General features: G+C 41.7%; 1 protein-coding gene across 2 annotated transcripts in view; it reads left to right on the top strand.

The window, feature by feature from the left end:
• gpam (glycerol-3-phosphate acyltransferase, mitochondrial) overlaps positions 1 to 18,532 on the top strand; it is a 45,862-nt gene that overhangs the window by 16,567 nt on the left and 10,763 nt on the right. For both annotated transcript variants that reach the window (XM_021565307.3, XM_036946572.2), the window contains exons 7-16: positions 599 to 698; positions 3,796 to 3,932; positions 4,312 to 4,411; positions 8,653 to 8,865; positions 10,566 to 10,679; positions 13,694 to 13,779; positions 14,068 to 14,183; positions 15,664 to 15,734; positions 16,229 to 16,493; positions 16,813 to 16,964. In XM_021565307.3, the coding sequence (XP_021420982.1) occupies positions 599 to 698; positions 3,796 to 3,932; positions 4,312 to 4,411; positions 8,653 to 8,865; positions 10,566 to 10,679; positions 13,694 to 13,779; positions 14,068 to 14,183; positions 15,664 to 15,734; positions 16,229 to 16,493; positions 16,813 to 16,964 (1,354 nt within the window). The remainder of the gene's footprint in view (positions 1 to 598; positions 699 to 3,795; positions 3,933 to 4,311; positions 4,412 to 8,652; positions 8,866 to 10,565; positions 10,680 to 13,693; positions 13,780 to 14,067; positions 14,184 to 15,663; positions 15,735 to 16,228; positions 16,494 to 16,812; positions 16,965 to 18,532) is intronic.

The raw sequence follows: 18,532 nt of genomic DNA on the forward strand, positions 1-18,532 counted from the left end.
TCCTTACTGAACTTCTTGGAGAGTTTGCTGCACTGAAAGTAAAGGGGCTGAATCATTTTGCACGCCCAATTTTTCAGTTTTTGATTTGTTAAAAAAGTTTGAAATATCCAATAAATGTCGTTCCACTTCATGATTGTGTCCCACTTGTTGTTGATTCTTCACAAAAAAATACAGTTTTATATCTTTATGTTTGAAGCCTGAAATGTGGCAAAAGGTCACAAAGTTCAAGGGGGCCGAATACTTTGCAAGGCACTGTATTGTAATGTTCTTTGGCGCTGGCAGGGTTCCCACCGGCCTTTTGAAATAATTGAAAATCAGCGACGTCGTGGTTTAGGAATCACAATGTCCTTGATAAGTCTGAAAATGTGTGGTTATCTTCAAACAAATGTATGGTTTTGTCTATGGATATTGCTGCCAATCAGATAACACATGTTTGTATCAATCCTCAAATGCTAGTTCTAATCAATGTAAGCAGTGCTCAAATGAAGAATGCCGTTTTGTCCCCGTTACAACGAAAGTTGCTAAAATAAATAAAACACCACTTTGGCAGGTGACAATGCCACTGAAGGAGCCATACTTGTACATTTTTATCTTTCAGGCTGACGGGATGGGCTCTTCTCAAGCTCTTCAATGGCTTCTTCTGGAGCATCCAGATCCACAAAGGCCAGCTGGAGATGGTGAAGAAAGCTGCTACGGAGGTTAGAATCACCGCTAACACTTTATACTGCTGGCATGATACTGTTGCGCCAGCGTGAAGAATGTCTTCCATGTTTTGGAATATGTAAATAACTTTTTGCTAGATCAACATTTTATGCATGATCTGTAACATTTGTCATTTAAAGGTACACTATGGAATTTTGAGTTGTTTACCTTAAATGTTGGTGTGTGTTGACTGTATGGTTCATGGAATTATATAAATGTATTGCTTCACTAAACCATTCAAACCTTAGTCCTGGTCGTTCATGGGACCCTTTCTGTCAGAGCTTCCTCAATGTTACCTTGACCGTGTTTTTTTTTTTGTGTGTGGATAAAGCTACTTCAGTCTTATGTCAAGTCAGCTAAACCTAAGGTGATGTTTAGATGACCATTACCACCTTGAACCATCATTGATTGCCCCTATCACTTCCATTGATTGTTAGCTATTGATGGCTAGAGTTAGCTGAGGTTTGTTGTGGCTGTTTAAAGAACCAAACCATGGATTATAATTTCCCCTGGCCAGTACTGTTGACTACTTCCAGAGTTAGGAAACGTCTAACTTCCTGAACTTATCCTTTTTTTTATAGTAGTAAATTATGTAGTAAAATCTGGGTAAATTCAAGAGGGTGCTACTAAATTAATGTCTAAACCTAGTTTTCTTTAGCCTTTGTCAATATGAATCACATACAAATAAGCAATAGATTGTTCTCTACAATAGTACAACCTTTAATGTGCTTGTACTTAAGTGTTTAAATAATAATTTCAGTTTGTTGTGACCGTTTAGATCGCCCTACTCTTGGTTGTATTTCTTCCATATTTCAGCATTGGCAGGTGGTAACATTAGGCGTTTCCACGCTTTGGGTCAATCAACGTCATCTTGACACCCTCGTCATTTTAATCTCCAGATCCGCGGCGTTCTATTCCTCTAACCCAGTTCAATCAATGTTGAGGGGCTGTTTCTATGTCAATTTTAAATTGGGAGGCTCACAAAATTCACAATGCAAACTGGACCAGATTATTATTATTTTTTTATCAGAGAGGGTAGATATGGAAATTCAGTCTGTTCGCTTTATACTAAACCAAAATATAAACCCAACAATTTAAAAGATTTAGCTGAGTTCATAAGGAAATCCGCCAATTTAAATAAATTCATGAAGGCCCAAATCCATGGATTTCACATGACTGGGCACAGGCCCACCCACTTGGGAGCCAGGCCCAGCCAATCATAATGAGTTTTGCCCCACAAAAGAGCTTTTATTACAGACAATAATACTACTCAGCCCCCCCCCCCCCCACCTCCCCTCAGATGATCCCACAGGTGAAGAAACCGCATGTGGAGGTCCTGCGCTGGCGTGGTCACGCGTTGAGGCCAGTTGGACGTACTACCAAATTCTCTAAAATGACGACGGCGGCAATGTTTGTGATTATAACTGCACATTTTAGTGGCCTTTTATTGTCCCCAGCACAAGGCGCACCTGTGTAATGAGCCTGCTGTTTTTTTTCAACATCTTGATATGCCACACCTGTCAGGTGGATGGATTATCTCGACAAATGCTAAAATCCTCACAAATAGGGATCTAAACAAATTTTTGCACAAAATTTGAGAAATAAGCTAACTTTGAGGATGGAAAATGTAGAATATTTTATCTCAGCTCATGAACCATGGGGCCAACACTTTACCTGTTGAGTTTATATTTGTGTGTACGTACACTGCATAAGGAAAGTATTCAAACCGCTTTACTTTTTCCACATTTTGTTACATCACAGCCATTCTAAAATTGATTAAATTGTTTTTTCCCCCTTGTGAATCTACTCGCAATACCCCATAATGACAAAGCAAAAACTGGTTTTTAGAAATGTTTGCAAATTTAGGAAATTACAAAAACAGTTATCACGTTTTCAGACCCTTTACTCAGTACTTTGTTGAAGCGTCTTTGGCAGCGATTACAGCCTTCAGTCTTCTTGGGTATGATGCTAAAAACTTGGCACACCTGTATTTGGGGAGTTTCTCCCTTCTCTGCAGATCCTCTCAAGCGCTCAGTTTGGCTGGAGAGCATCGCTGCACAGCTATTTTCTGGTCTCTCCAGAGATGTTAGATCTGGCTCAAGTCTGGGCTCTGGCTGGACCACGAGGACATTGAGACTTGTCCCGAAGCTACTCCTGCGCTGTCTTGGCTGTGTGCTTAGGGTTGTGGTCCTGTTGGAAGGTGAACCTTTGCCCAAGTCTGAGGTTCTGACCGCTCTGTAGCAGATATTCATCAAGGATCGTTCTGTACTTTGCTCCATCCATCTTTACCTCGATCCTGACTAGTCTCCCAGTCCCTGTCGCTGAAAAACATCCCCCCAGCAAGATGCTGTCACCACCATGCTTCACAGTAGGGATAGTGCCAGGTTTCCTCCAGGCGTGGCTCTTCTTTTCATCAGACCAGCGAATTTGGTTTCTCATGGTCTGAGAGTCTACAGGTGCCTGTTGGCATACTCCAGTGACAGGCACGACAGCCCGCTTGAGGGGTGGCTTCTATCTGGCCACTCTACCATCAAGGCCTGATTGGTGGAGTGCTGCAGAGATGGTTGTCCTTCTGGAAGGTTCTCCTGTCTCCACAGAGGAACTCTGGAGCTCTGTCAGTGACCCATAGGTTCTTGGTCACCACCCTGACCAAAGCCCTTCTCCCCCGATGGCTCAGTTTGGCTGGGCGGTCAGCTCTAGGAACTCTTGGTGGTTCCAAACTTCTTCCACTTAAGAATGATGAGTCACTGTGTTCTTGGGGAACTTCAATGCTGCAGAAATGTTTTGGTACCCTTCCCCAGATCTGTACCTCGACACAATCCTGTTTTTTTTTGTTTTTTTTTGTCATTATAGGGTATTGTATGTAGATTGAGAAATATATTTAATCAATTTTAGAATAAGGCTGTAACATAACAAAATGTGGGGAAAAGGGAAGGATTCTGAGTACACTGTATATATGGTCGAGACCCAGGGTCTGGACTATTGTTTTTCGGATGCAGTTCTCTATTGAATAAAATAATCAATTTTATGGGTGAACACCATGCCCTTTCAACCATGGCCTAAATTGTTGTTTTTTTTGTCTGTGTTTTGCAGTACAACGCTCCCCTTGTCTTCCTGCCCGTGCACAAGTCTCACATCGACTACCTGCTCATCACCTTTATCCTCTTCTGCCACAACATCAAGGCCCCCCACATCGCCGCCGGCAACAACCTCAACATCCCCATATTCAGGTGAGCCTTCAACTGGAAGAAGACCCATCTAGATGCTGATCTAGATCAGTTTTGCTGATCTTGGTCCGCCCGTCCCCTTCGACTAATGATTTTGGAAAGGTAAGTTACCCCTAAATCTGTGCCTAACTGCCTAGCACTACCTGGTCGAAGCTGATCTCAGGTCTGATAATGGATGAGGTTAGAATCAAGGTAGGAGAAACTGAACCTAGATCTGCACTTGGAAGAAAATGCATTTCAAATCACCTGTGCAATGTGGAAGTTATTGAGCTAGCCTAGCCATTAGAGTTGTTTGAAATATGCCATCCAGATGCAGGATTGGTTTAGTTCTTATTAGACTGTATTATTTCAGTGAACGACTGGGCTTGCTTATTTTTTTCAGCACATTGATACGTAAACTGGGAGGATTCTTCATTCGGCGAAAACTCGACGAGACGCCAGACGGAAAGAAGGATGTCTTGTACAGATCTCTATTATATGTAGTAAGTCTACAGAGGATAATGGTATCCCCTTTACGGTACTTATTAGCCTGACAGAGCACTATGTGTATCTGTCCATGAGAGAAAAGGAATGTGTGCGTGTGTCCTTCTGTCTTAGTGTAAAGTGCCTCTGGGGCTCTGCTAATGGCTTTAGTCTATTATACTATGTTTGGTGAAATGTGGATATGCTGGTGTAACAGTATAGCTTCCGTCCCTCTCCTCACCCCAACCTGGGCTCGAACCAGGGACCCTCTGCACACATCAACCACAGTCACTCACGAAGCATCGTTACCCATCGCTCCACAAAAGCCGCGGCCCTTGCAGAGCAAGGGGAACAACTACTTCTAGGTCTCAGAGCGAGTGACGTCACCGACTGAAACACTATTAGCGCACACCACTGCTAACTAGCTAGCCATTTCACATCGGCCACACTGGCTAAACTGGCACTAGCTAACAAACCTAACGCAATCGTAGCGCAGCCGTACAGCGCTGTGAGGTGGGTGTGTCGGAAATATTTATGCTATTATCACAGCGGGAATCATGGGCGCAATAGCTGGCAGTGATGCGAAAGGTCTGGGTTTTGATGAATTAATAAATAAATTGTAGGTGTGAAGGGCTTGACCACTCACTGGCCAATAAATATTCTCCGAGGCTAAATACTGCATGCGATTTGTCTCAAGTTGTGTAGGTTATTGGGGGTCTTTGTTATCATCAACTCTAATTTGGCTGGAGAGCAAGGAATGTTTTCGACCTAGGACATTGTGGGTTGATACTGTTTATTAAATGGCATACAGTGAAATGCATCCAGATTTGCTTAACATGGTTGGCGTGTTTGCAGTCCACAATGTTCTAGTTGGCATCAACATTTAGTAGGGCTGGGCCATATGGCCTAAAAATCATCTCCATTTACGGTATGTATCGTTTTTAAAAAAATAAGCATTGTTGCACAATTTAAAGATCAATACACTGCATTTCAAACAGCCAGGAATAATAAAATAAAATGTAAAAGTATACCTAGGCTAATGATAAGCCTTCCACAACCATAAGATCCACTAATAATTTTATTTTATGAAAGTAGTTTAACCTGCTTTTTTGCAATAGTCACTGATTTTGGCTTTCAAGTCTATGAAAATGCTATTTTTGTTACAAATTTAACCAGAACCATGCACAATGCACCTCCACTAATAATGACTAACTTCTTGTAGCGGGTATTATAGAAAATGAACACGGGTCTCCCAACCACAAGCCCCACGTGCTAGTGAGTAGCCAGCTAATCTTTTATATTTGAAGTCCCACCAACTTGGATTTATTTGCTTTGCTAACAAGATAGAACAGTTGAACTGTTAGGAATACACCCTCCTGTCTGTCTCCAACTGTTGGACAACCCAGCCTGTTATACTTATTTAAATATTGTAATCAAGTGGCCTACCTAGATAAGGAGATACACATTTCTCAGAATGATAATGATTTACCAAATCCTTTTTTTATGCTTATTTCACATTTTTTGTAAACCAGATGAGACAGCTAGCACAAGTCTGTGGCTAAAATCTTGATTTTTGCGATACGGGCATTTGGAACATTGAGCTAAAATATACATTCAAATGTATCAAATGAATTCAATACATCGCCCAGCCCTAACATGTAAGCCTAAATAGCTTTACGTATCACATTGACACTTCTCCAGAGCTTTTATTTATTTTTAATATTAGGCTCCTATAAATTGTATGTGCGAGTCACAAGATAAATTTGCCGTTGATATGGCTGTATAAGACTAAATAATTGTAAATATCTTTGGTAATTGGAAGAGACATGCTCTTTAAAAATGGGGATGGATACTTGAACACGTGAAACGAAGTATGGAGGTACTGTACCAGCTAAGTTTGGACACATAATCATTCCCGGGTTTTCTTTATTTTTACTATTTTCTACATTGTAGAATAATAGTGAAAACATCAAAACTATGAAGTAACACACATGGAATCATGTAGTAACCAAAAGTGTTTAAAAAAAAAAATATTTATATATATATATATGTATATGTATATGTATATGTATATGTATATGTATGTATATGTATATGTATATATATATATGTATATGTATATATATATATGTATATATATGTATATGTATATATATATATGTATATGTATGTGTGTGTGTGTGTGTGAGAATCTTCTAAGTAGCCACCCTTTGCCTTGATGACAGCTTTGCACACTCTTGGCATTCTCTCAACCAGCTTTAGTCAACTGGAATGCATTTCAATTAACAGGTGTGCCTTAAGTTAATTTGTATAATTTATTTCCTTAATGCGCTAGAGCCAATCAGTTGTGTTGTGACAAGGTAGGGGGGGGTATACAGAAGATAGCCCTATTTGATAAAAGACCAAGTCCATATTATGGCAAGAACAGCTCAACTAAGCAAAGAGAAATGGCAGTCCATTACTTTAAGACATGAAGGTCAGTCAATGTGGAAAATGTCAAGAACTTTTAAAGTTTCTACAAGTGCAGTTGCAAAAACCATCAAGGGCTATAATGAAACTAACTCTCATGAGGACCGCCACAGGAAAGGAAGACCCAGAGTTACCTCTGCTGCAGAGGTTCATTAGAGTTGCCAGCCTCAGAAATTGCAGCTCAAATAAATGTTTCACGGAGTTCAAGTAAGACTCATCTCAACATCAACTGTTCAGAGGAGACTGCGTGAATCAGGCCTTCATGGTCGAATTGCTGAAAAGAAACCACTAACACAGGATAGCAATAAGAAGAAGAGACTTGCTTGGGCCAAAGAAACACGAGCAATGGACATTAGACCGGTGGAAATCTGTCCTTTGTTCTGATGACTCCAAATTTGAGATTTTTGGTTCCAAACGCTGTGTCTTTGTGAGACACAGATTAGGTGAATGGAGGATCTCTGCATGTGTGCTTCTCACCGTGAAGCATGGAGGAGGTGGTGTGATGGTGTGGGGCTGCTTTGCTGGTGACCGATTTATTTAGAATTTAAGGCCCACTTAACCAGCATGGCTACTACAGCATTCTGCAGCGATACTCCATCCCATCTGGTTTGCACTTAGTGGGGATACAATTAGTTTTTTCAACAGGACAATGACCAAACAGACCTTCAGGCTGTGTAAGGGCTATTTGACCAAGAAGGAGAGTGATGGAGTGCTGCATAAGATGACCTGGCCTCTACAATCACCTGACCTCAACCCAATTGAGATGGTTTGGGATGAGTTGGACCACAGAGTGAAGGAAAAGCAGCCAACAAGTGCTCAGCATGTGTGGGAACTCCTTCAAGACTATTGAAAAAGCATTCCTCATGAAGCTGGTTGTGTGCAAAGCTGTCAAGGCAAAGGGTGGCTACTTTGAAGAATCTCAAATATAACATTCATTTGTATTTGTTTAAACTTTGGGGGGGGGGTTATTATATGATTCCAAATGTGTTATTTCATAGTTTTGTCTTCACTATTGTTCTACAATATATTTAAAAAATAAAAACCCTTGAATGAGCAGGCGTGTCCAAACTTATGACTGGTACTGTATGTGAGTTATGCAAAAGCATGAGGGCAAAAGCCTCCATAGGCTACTTGGCTAATGCATGGTCATAATTTTTAAAAGACACACCAACACATTGCTGTTGAATCAGACTTTGTTACAGTAGGGTAGTCTGAGGGCTTGGTTGTTTATCTAATGACCCGGGAGGAAGCAATTGTGCAGGGAAAATAACTGACTAAATACAAGGGCCACTGGCATCATTGCATCTCTTGTTTCGTGATGGGGTCTATTTCCCAGCTCTGTCAAATGTCACGGGACTATTTAAAGCCAAAGCATCGCTCCCCTAAAGCCTTTACACTGTCCCGAAGCTGTAGACCAGTTGGAACACACTGCATTTATTACAGAATGGGGACAAAAGCTCACGCACACCATAACTGTGGTCGGTTAACCACAGTAGGGGGCTGCTGCATCTCTTGCTTTTGCCTCTGTGTGTTATAGGGACCACCTGCCGGGTGCCGACGAGTGGTGGCTACTTGCACCAATACAACACACAGAATCGTCAGAATTAACAAATGTCAGCTGGTTTTCTGGTCAGATGCACTAGGTTGCACTTGGCTGTCCATTGTTCTGGTGTGTGTTGTGCACCCGGGAGTAGAATTTGGCAATTTAGTTCTAGATGAGTAGATGAAACCCATGTAAGCATGGCTCAAAAACAGCTAATTTATCATATTGCTAATCTATCCCCCCCCCTAGTACACAGAGGAGTTGCTGAGGCAGCAGCAGTTCCTGGAGGTCTTCCTGGAGGGAACGCGCTCTCGCAGCGGCAAGCCCTCCCCGGCACGCGCCGGCATGCTCTCCATCGTCGTGGACGCGCTGTGCAACGGCGTCATCCCCGAAGTGATGGTGGTGCCTGTGGGCATCTCCTATGACCGCATCCTCGAGGGCAACTACAACAGTGAGCAGCTGGTACGGACGTGTGTTTGCGGGCGGGGCAGGCAAAGGAGTGTGTGTGTGAGATGGGTTCTGTGTGTTGGATTTGTGTTGGCGTATGTTTTGTAGTTGGGGGAATATCTCTGAATACCACCCTAAATGTGTATGTATTTGCTATAAGTACAGTGCCTTGCGAAAGTATTCGGCCCCCTTGACCTTGTGACCTTTTGCCACATTTCAGGCTTCAAACATAAAGATACAAAACTGTATTTTTTTGTGAAGAATCAACAACAAGTGGGACACAATCATGAAGTGGAATGACATTTATTGGATATTTCAAACTTTTTTAACAAATCAGCTTGGGGTATGTCTATTAGTTTTGCACATCGAGAGACTGACATTTTTTCCCATTCCTCCTTGCAAAACAGCTCGAGCTCAGTGAGGTTGGATGGAGAGCATTTGTGAACAGCAGTTTTCAGTTCTTTCCACAGATTCTCGATTGGATTCAGGTCTGGACTTTGACTTGGCCATTCTAACACCTGGATATGTTTATTTTTGAACCATTCCATTGTAGATTTTGCTTTATGTTTTGGATCATTGTCTTGTTGGAAGACAAATCTCCGTCCCAGTCTCAGGTCTTCTTCCAGAATGGTCCTGTATTTGGCTCCATCCATCTTCCCATCAATTTTAACCATCTTCCCTGTCCCTGCTGAAGAAAGGCCCAAACCATGATGCTGCCACCACCATGTTTGACAGTGGGGATGGTGTGTTCAGCTGTGTTGCTTTTACGCCAAACATAACGTTTTGCATTGTTGCCAAAAAGTTCAATTTTGGTTTCATCTGACCAGAGCACCTTCTTCCACATGTTTGGTGTGTCTCCCAGGTGGCTTGTGGCAAACTTTAAACAACACTTTTTATGGATATCTTTAAGAAATGTCTTTCTTCTTGCCACTCTTCCATAAAGGCCAGATTTGTGCAATATACGACTGATTGTTGTCCTATGGACAGAGTCTCCCACCTCAGCTGTAGATCTCTTCAGTTCATCCAGAGTGATCATGGGCCTCTTGGCTGCATCTCTGATCAGTCTTCTCCTTGTATGAGCTGAAAGTTTAGAGGGACGGCCAGGTCTTGGTAGATTTGCAGTGGTCTGATACTCCTTCCATTTCAATATTATTGCTTGCACAGTGCTCCTTGGGATGTTTAAAGCTTGGGAAATCTTTTTGTATCCAAATCCGGCTTTAAACTTCTTCACAACAGTATCTCGGACCTGCCTGGTGTGTTCCTTGTTCTTCATGATGCTCTCTGCGCTTTTTACGGACCTTTGAGACTATCACAGTGCAGGTGCATTTATACGGAGACTTGATTACACACAGGTGGATTGTATTTATCATCATTAGTCATTTAGGTCAACATTGGATCATTCAGAGATCCTCACTGAACTTCTGGAGAGAGTTTGCTGCACTGAAAGTAAAGGGGCTGAATAATTTTGCACGGCCATTTTTTCAGTTTTTGATTTGTTAAAAAAGTTTGAAATATCCAATAAATGTCGTTCCACTTCATGATTGTGTCCCACTTGTTGTTGATTCTTCACAAAAAAATACAGTTTTATATCTTTATGTTTGAAGCCTGAAATGTGGCAAAAGGTCGCAAAGTTCAAGGGGGCCGAATACTTTCGCAAGGCACTGTATATAACCATAGAGCTATGTGTGAATTATATATCTGTCTACAATCCTCAGGGGAAGCCGAAGAAGAATGAGAGTCTGTGGGGTGTCGCGTGCGGAGTGTTACGGATGCTGCGGAAGAACTACGGCTGTGTGAGAGTGGACTTCACCCAGCCGTTCTCTCTGAAAGTGAGGACTGAGAGCGAGACCTTAACACAAGCCCCCTCCGTGAAGCTCCTATGTTAACTGGACCTTTGAAAATGTCAACTAGCCTACTCCCTCTTTTAACCTACCAAAAGTCAACTAACTCCCATTGCAAAGTACACCAGAGTCGTGTTAAGGGCACGATATAGAAAACGATAATTAGCATTTGTTAGTGGATAAGGCCAGGTAGTCCCTACCTGTTTCAGTCCGTCGTCTTTCGTGGGGTGCCTAATGAACACGTCCCAGTCTTATCCACTCACAGAGGAGATGAAATTCGTCTTAAATACTTCCTAAAGAAAGTTATTGTGTAAGTGGGGCAGATTTGTGGAAAGGTTGTTGAAACATTGTGGGTGAAATTTGTCACACGAGTACTAGACCCAGTTTCCTAAAGCATCTTAAGGCTAAATTCATTGTTAGAACCTTCATAGGAACATTTTAGAAATCTCCAAGCTGTTGCTCAAAACCATTGCTACTTAAGTTGCGCTGGAAAACGCTTATTCACCTACTTCCTCAGACCACTCGTAGAACGGCTAAGTACAGCATTAGATGCTTCCCCCCCCCCCTTTCCATGGCACTTTACACAGAAGATCTCCACTAAACATGGAATCAAGATGTTTATCTGTCTCTGAATGCTGATAACTTCAGAATGAAATTGACTACAAATAAAGTAACCAATGCTTTTGCAATTGTTTCAAACGAGGGAAGGGTTGAAAGATGCTTCAAGTGCAAACCGAGATGACTGCATTTAATAGATAAATACAAGTATTGGCTATTTAGACCTATATATTTAAATCATATTGAAATAATACAGTTCATGTTCTACACAGTGTACAAAACATTGGGAACAACTGCTATTTCCATGAGACTGACCAGGTGAAAGCTGTGATCCCTTATTGATATCGCTTGTTAAGACAGACATCGATGGACTGAGACATGGATTGTTTGTGTCATTCAGAGGGTGAATGGGCAAAACAAAAGATTAAAGTGCCTTTGAACTGGGTAATGTAGTAGGTGCCAGGCGCACAGGTTTGAATGTGTCAAGAACCGCAATGCTGGCGGGATTTTCACGCTCAACATTTTCCTGTGTATCAAGAATCGGCCACCACCCATTCTTGATACAGAATGGTACTGTAACAGTGTATTTTGCTTATTGTAGGCTACGGTGTAATTTTTCCTTCAATACATTTGTGTGCAATGATGTGCCACATCTGTGATTTTAGTGCATTATTATAACCAAGGGTTAGTGTTAGAATTACCTGCCTTAATATTCGCAGCCATATACAGTGCCTTCAGAATGTATTCGTACCGCTTCATTTATTCCACATTTTGTTAGTCTGATTTTCCCTCACCCATCTACATACAATTCCCCATAATGACAGTGCAATTTTTGGGGGGGGACATCTCCGGGACGCTGGCCTAGAAGGGGACAAGTACATTCGTGTCTAGTTCTTAACTGTTGAAGTTGAGATGGGTGTTTTGTGGGTACTATGTAATGAAGTTGCCAGTTGAGGACTTATGAGGTGTCTGGTTCTCAAACTTGTCCTCTTGCTCAGGTGTACACCGGGGGCTCCCACTCTTTCTATTTTGGTTAGGGCCAGTTTGTGCTGTTCTCTGAAGGGAGTAGGACACAGTTTTGTCCCAGATCTTCAGTTTGTTGGCAATTTCTTACATGGAATAGCCTTAATTTATTAACAAGAATAGACTGATGAGTTTCAGAAGGAAGTTCTTTGTTTCGGGCCATTTTGAGCCTGTAGTTGAACCCACAAATGCTGATGCTCCAGATACTCAACTAGTCTAAAGAAAGCCAGTTTTATTGCTTATTTTAATCAGGACAACAGTTTTCAGCTGTGCTAACATAATTTCAAAAGGGTTTTCTAATGATCAATTATCCTTTTAAAATGATAAACTTGGATTAGCTAACACAATGTGCTATTGGAACACAGGAGTGATGGTTGCTGATAATGGGCCTATGTAGATATTTCATAAAAAAATCTGCCGTTTCCAGCTACAATAGTCATTTACAACATTAACAATGTCTACACTCTTTCTGTTCAATTTGATGTTATTGTAATGGACAAAAGCAACAGACCAAAAATGTTTCAAAAACCAGGACATTTCTAAGTGATCCCGAACTTTTGAATGGTATTGTATGTAAATGAAAAACAGACGCTTCTCATTTTCAATAAATGTGCAAACAATTGTTAAACATGTTTTCACTGTCATTATGGGGTATTGTGTAGATGGCTGAACGGGGAAAAGTATCTCCTTTTTGTATTCATGCTGGAACAAAACAAGATGGATTAAGTCGAAGGGTGTGAATAGGTTCTGAAGGCACTGTAGGTGATTTCTCTCCCTGTCAGTATTGTGAAGTAACGAAGCAGTTAGGGAACGTTCTCTCCGTGGGCTTTTGGGAAATGCACGGTCTTCAACCGTTGTAGGAATGACGCATCGTCCAAACACTCGTTAGCCTAAGTTCCATCGCTATCGGGAAACCCAGCCCCCATCTGTGCAAAGAAATACTGTACAACTCAATCTACAGCACGATTTCATAGGGAATTTTATCATCGGAAACGTTAATGTGTGTTACAAACAGGTGAATATTTAACAAGGAGTTCAACTGTTAAATAGTCAACTTGTTAAATAGTCAACTTGTTAAATAGTCAACTTGTTAAATAGTCAACTTGTTAAATAGTCAACTTGTTAAATAGTCAACTTGTTAAATAGTCAACTTGTTAAATAGTCAACTTGTTAAATAGTCAACTTGTTAAATAGTCAACTTGTTAAATAGTCAACTTGTTAAATAGTCAACTTGTTAAATAGTCAACTTGTTAAATAGTCAACTTGTTAAATAGTCAACTGTTGTTAAATAGTCAACTGTTGTTCAAGGGTCGGCGTGACGCCATGCCTTCACCTTTTTCAATCGATTTGAAATCGGTTTATTTTGCTCACTGCCAATTACTCATGCGAGATGTCGCCCTATCTTTTTGTGTGTCCTTAAGGAGTACCTGGACACACAAAGAAGTCGGCATATTCCCCCCACCCTCTCCCTGGAACAGACCTTGGTGCCCACCATCATCGATGCACAGTATGTACACATTCACACTGTCTTTTGGACCAGGCCTACGTGATTCCATTGGATTGAATTGAACTTTATTCCCAAGTGGGAAGTAAATATGTTCAACGGCTCACATACCACCACATCATAAAACATTTAACATACACATTATGGACATAGTGCTGATTCCATGTAAGTCTTATTCTGTTTTCAAGTGAAACACAATACCTTGCTCTTGTTAAAGCTTTAAGAATTGATTTGTGTGTGTGTGCTGATTTTTTTTTCCCCCCCACCCCCTCCCTTTGTGTGTTGGTTCAGGCCAGATCAGGCCCAGTTTGAGGGCGAGCAGGAGGAGCAGCCCAACTCCAGGGACCTGTCGGACGAACCCTGGAGAAGACAGGTCATCGCCAACCTGGCCAAGCACGTACTCTTCAGTAAGTAACGATAACACCCCCTCTTATAGGCCTTAGTCCTATGTTGGTCTTGTGTGGCTCAGTCGGTAAGAGCAAGGTGCTAGCAACACCACGGTGGCAATTTCAATTCCTGGAGGGATTACAAACGCATTAAAAAATATATATATATATATATATATGCGCACTTTATTATAGTCCAAACGTAGTCATTTATTGAAGCCACTCTCCACATGCACCGTCAGTGGGGCCACCAACGAAAAGTGTAAGCAAATGATGGTTCAAATGCATCCCATGACATTTTCAGATACAGATAATTGGTTTAGAGTAGCGCACCCTTCAGCCCACGACTTTGTCTAGCGTAAGGGCATTTTCTTCATCCAATTTATTTTATTTTATTTTATTAATATAACACATGTTCTTATGTACCTGTAAATGTGTGCATTTGTAGAAAGTATATTTCCTGTGTTATTCATATAATATCCACTTATCTAGTCCCCCTCACATTTGTTCTCTTGTTATCTGCTTACTGCACTTTGACTTTCCTTATCACTCCTCTCACCAAGAGCACCCCCTTTTTTACTAAACAAATCCTATACTGAAGGATATGACCTTAGAACGTCATTTTTCACGATCCCCCGACAACAATCTGCTTTGTGCTGTGGTCTGAAAACAAACCGGTTCTCCCTAGCTTCATTCAGGGGCATTCTCCTCAGCTAGTCCTATTCGTGTCAGCCAATCAGCTGCTACGGAGCCATATGGCATGTTGTTCTCAGCCAATCCCAGCGAGGGGAGGATAGAGGATCTGGTCAGGGGGGGAATTGCAGTATCAGTGGCTGCAGTTGTAAATGTTTTACACCCAGGCTGACATTAAACCCAAGATTAAGCACTGAAGACACCCTCTCTGTGGTCAGATTGTACTGTATTGTATTATTTAAATGATGCCTTTTGTAAACCCACACGCTCTTTCTCTCTTGCGTCTAGTTCTCTCCCTCACGTCTAATTGTCTTTCGCTCTCTCTCCCTCTTTATCATGTTCAGCCTATTCCCAGTCTTATCTTGCAACCCTTTTTTTTGTCCCCTTTTGTTAGAACAATATAGAAATCACAAACCCTAACACATTTTCCACCTTTTTATAGAGCTCCATCTCACTTCAAGAAGTGACATCTCGTCTGCTTAGTTGAGAGTTCAAAAGGACTAATTTCACAAGGGCCCGTATTCAGTGTCTTAGAGTAGGAGTACTGTTCTAAGGTCAGGTCCCCAATGTCCATGAAATTGTGTTCATTATGATCTAAAAGGCCAGGCTGATCCTAGATTAACACCCCTACTCTGAGACGCTTTAGGAATACAGGCCCTGACCTGTCTTAGCTCCAGCTGACACTCATGTTATTTAGAGACAGTCGCTCACTGTTTACTGTCCTTTCTCTCGGTCATCCATCTGGGCTTCCTGACTGTGACCCTGGTCAGATAACATGTCATCTCTGTTTCCCCCCCCCCCCCTACAGCGGCTAACAAGTCCTCAGCGGTCATGTCCACCCACATTGTAGCCTGTCTGCTCCTTTACAGACACAGACAGGTAAGCAGCCCTACTTTTCACAGGAATAAGATCCAACGATCACGTTTTGGTTCAAGGCCTTGCATTAAAGTGATTGATCCCCATTCACGGTTTGATGCGCTTAACGCTTAACTCCCTGCTAACAGACATCAACAACAATAATTTGAATCTGCCTTGACTGCTGTTTATTGGCTCTTCCCAATTTGAGGCCCTTGAGTCATAACCCACATTGAGATGAGCCAATCATTGCAGGTTTTAATTTTGTCTTTGTTGATTTATGTAAAAAAGGAATTACACCTAGCTGGGTATGATAATGTCATAATGTGGATTTTACCCTTTTAAATTGTCAATACAATTACACATTGCTACTCAAAGTATACTCGGTATTAGTGCTTAATTATCCTCAGTTTGAATGAACATTGTGGAAGTATAGATTGAACATTTGGAAGTATTTAATGAATAAACATTGGAAGTATTATTTTTCACCACGTCTGTGTGTCTCCCCTTTGCTCCAGGGGGTTGCGCTGTCCAAGCTGGTGGAGGACTTCTTCAACATGAAGGAGGAGATCCTGTCACGGGACTTTGACCTGGGCTTCTCCGGCAACTCCGAGGACGTGGTCATGCACGCTCTCCACCTCCTGGACAACTGTGTGCACGTGACCAGCACCAACCGCAACACGGAGTTCACCATCGCCCCGAGCAAAACGGTGCCGGCGCTGTTCGAGCTCAACTTCTACAGCAACGGCCTCTTCCATGTCTTTATCTCGGACGCCATCATAGGTACTGACACCGCCGCTGTGTTTTGACATAGGGGAAACCTATTGAGTGAAATAAAGTACACCAATTCATCCGTTTTTCCCAATTGTGTGTTTCAGCCAAGTCCCCCTATTGGATTCTGTTCAGATTTCTTTTCTCTTTTTTTTTTTTTTTTTTTGTAGAATTTTTTGCAGACATGACTTTAATATATTGAATTTCCTCCACTAATGTACATTTATTTTCATCAATGTCTCAACATCGGTTTAATTTTGTCATCTCACCATCCGTTCTGTCTACCCTTTTTTTGTTGTAATTAAAAATGTAAAAAATGTTGCCCTCTCAGCATGCAGTGCTCTGGCATTGCTACGGGAACAGGCGGCATCTGAGGTGGAGGGGGAGCAGGGCGGGCCCAGCATCCTCCTCAGTCAGGAGAGACTGATCCGGAAGGCCGCTGGCCTCTCCCACTTCCTCACCAATGAAGTGGCGGTTGCACCGGTCAGTCACTTCTTCCACCCCAGTACACCTATCCCGTGCACTTAACAACCTTGTAACATTCTTGCGCATGTTACTTTACGCACACAACTTCTTGAACAGCCACTCCGTTTTAGTTATTCTCTCGCAATGTTGTTCAAAATGTGTACATAAGAAATTTACACCCCAAAACTATTTTGGTACTTGTTTCATTAGTCCACTGTTGATATAGTCCCAAAATGTTTTGAATTTCAGCGATCAACTTTTCAAGAAATATAACTTGTGTGTCTTAACTTGATTGCTGACAGGCAAAACATTTTGGGACTATATCAACAATGGACTAACGAAACAAATTCAAGGTTTTCCTTTAAGTGCTAAATGGAACAGATGAGACTGCTTGTGCAGTATTTCTGTTCTGCCAAACCAGTGTTTTCTACCATTTTGATATAACTATGATACAACTGCACCATCTAGCGGGGAAGATAAAGCACTTTCCTTGATTCAGGAGTAGGCTTTGGTGGTATACCTGGGTATTTGGAAATGGCCACAGGATGGTTTTTCAATACCATCAAAACAATTTATTTTGAATTATTTTTTTCAAATAAAATGTGAAATATTTGTAGCTACTTTAAGTTAATACCTGTAGTCAACTTGTGTAATACCTTAGGAGATAAAGCAGATTGCATTCTTCATTTCACCTGTCACATTAGTTTACGTTATGAAGCTTAACATAGTTCCCCAGGACAGTTGAGCCAGTCAAGTGTTTGTTTGTAAATGGCACAATGGGAGAAAGAGGGAGCTGGTATTTGGTTTAACTTGCTTGTAAGCTAAGTAAGTGGCTGAATTAATAAGGAGACATCCTATAGTGTTAGCTTTCTGCTGTGTTTGAGAAGTCAAAGCTCTTTGCACGAGTTATCTGTACAGCTGCCACAGTGATTTTGATTTCCTTGCGTTTTCTCTCTCATCTCTGTTCTCGGCCCTTCTCCAAGCAGAGCAGATTGGCTCATTGCCCTAGCGACTCAGTCTCTGCACAGACAGCGTGAACACATGCTGGTGCTGTTTTTCTGTCAGACAAGCATACGTCAACTTTGTTAATTTGCACAATGTGTCTTGTTCACGTTCGCTTGTAAACGTCCAAACTCAACAAAAATGTGTCCCTATGCCCAAGAACGACAAGGTAACCTGTCTATATGACTATTGCTCGGTTAGCACTCACATCTGTAACCATGAAATGCTTTGAAAGACTCCCCCCTCGGGAGGCTGAAAATATTCTGCATGGGGCCACAGATCCTCAAAGTTCTAGAGCTGCACCATTGAGAGCATCTTGACTGACTGCATCACCGCTTGGTATGGCAACTGCTTGGCTTCCGGCCACAAGGCGCTACAGAGGCTAGTGCATACAGCTCAGTACATCACTGGGGCTGAGCTCCGTGCCTTCCAGGACCTCTATACCAGGCGGTGTCAGAGGAAGGATTAAAAAAACTCCAGCCACACAAGTCATACTGTTCTCTCTGATTTTGTTTTATACTGTTCAATCAAACTTCAACCAAAAATAATTTTCATAGATTTCTGCATTTCCAGCACTCATTTGA

The sequence above is a fragment of the Oncorhynchus mykiss genome, chromosome 16 (genome assembly GCF_057628025.1).
Source record: "Oncorhynchus mykiss isolate SJ-2025 chromosome 16, ASM5762802v1, whole genome shotgun sequence".
Lineage (NCBI taxonomy): Eukaryota > Metazoa > Chordata > Actinopteri > Salmoniformes > Salmonidae > Oncorhynchus > Oncorhynchus mykiss.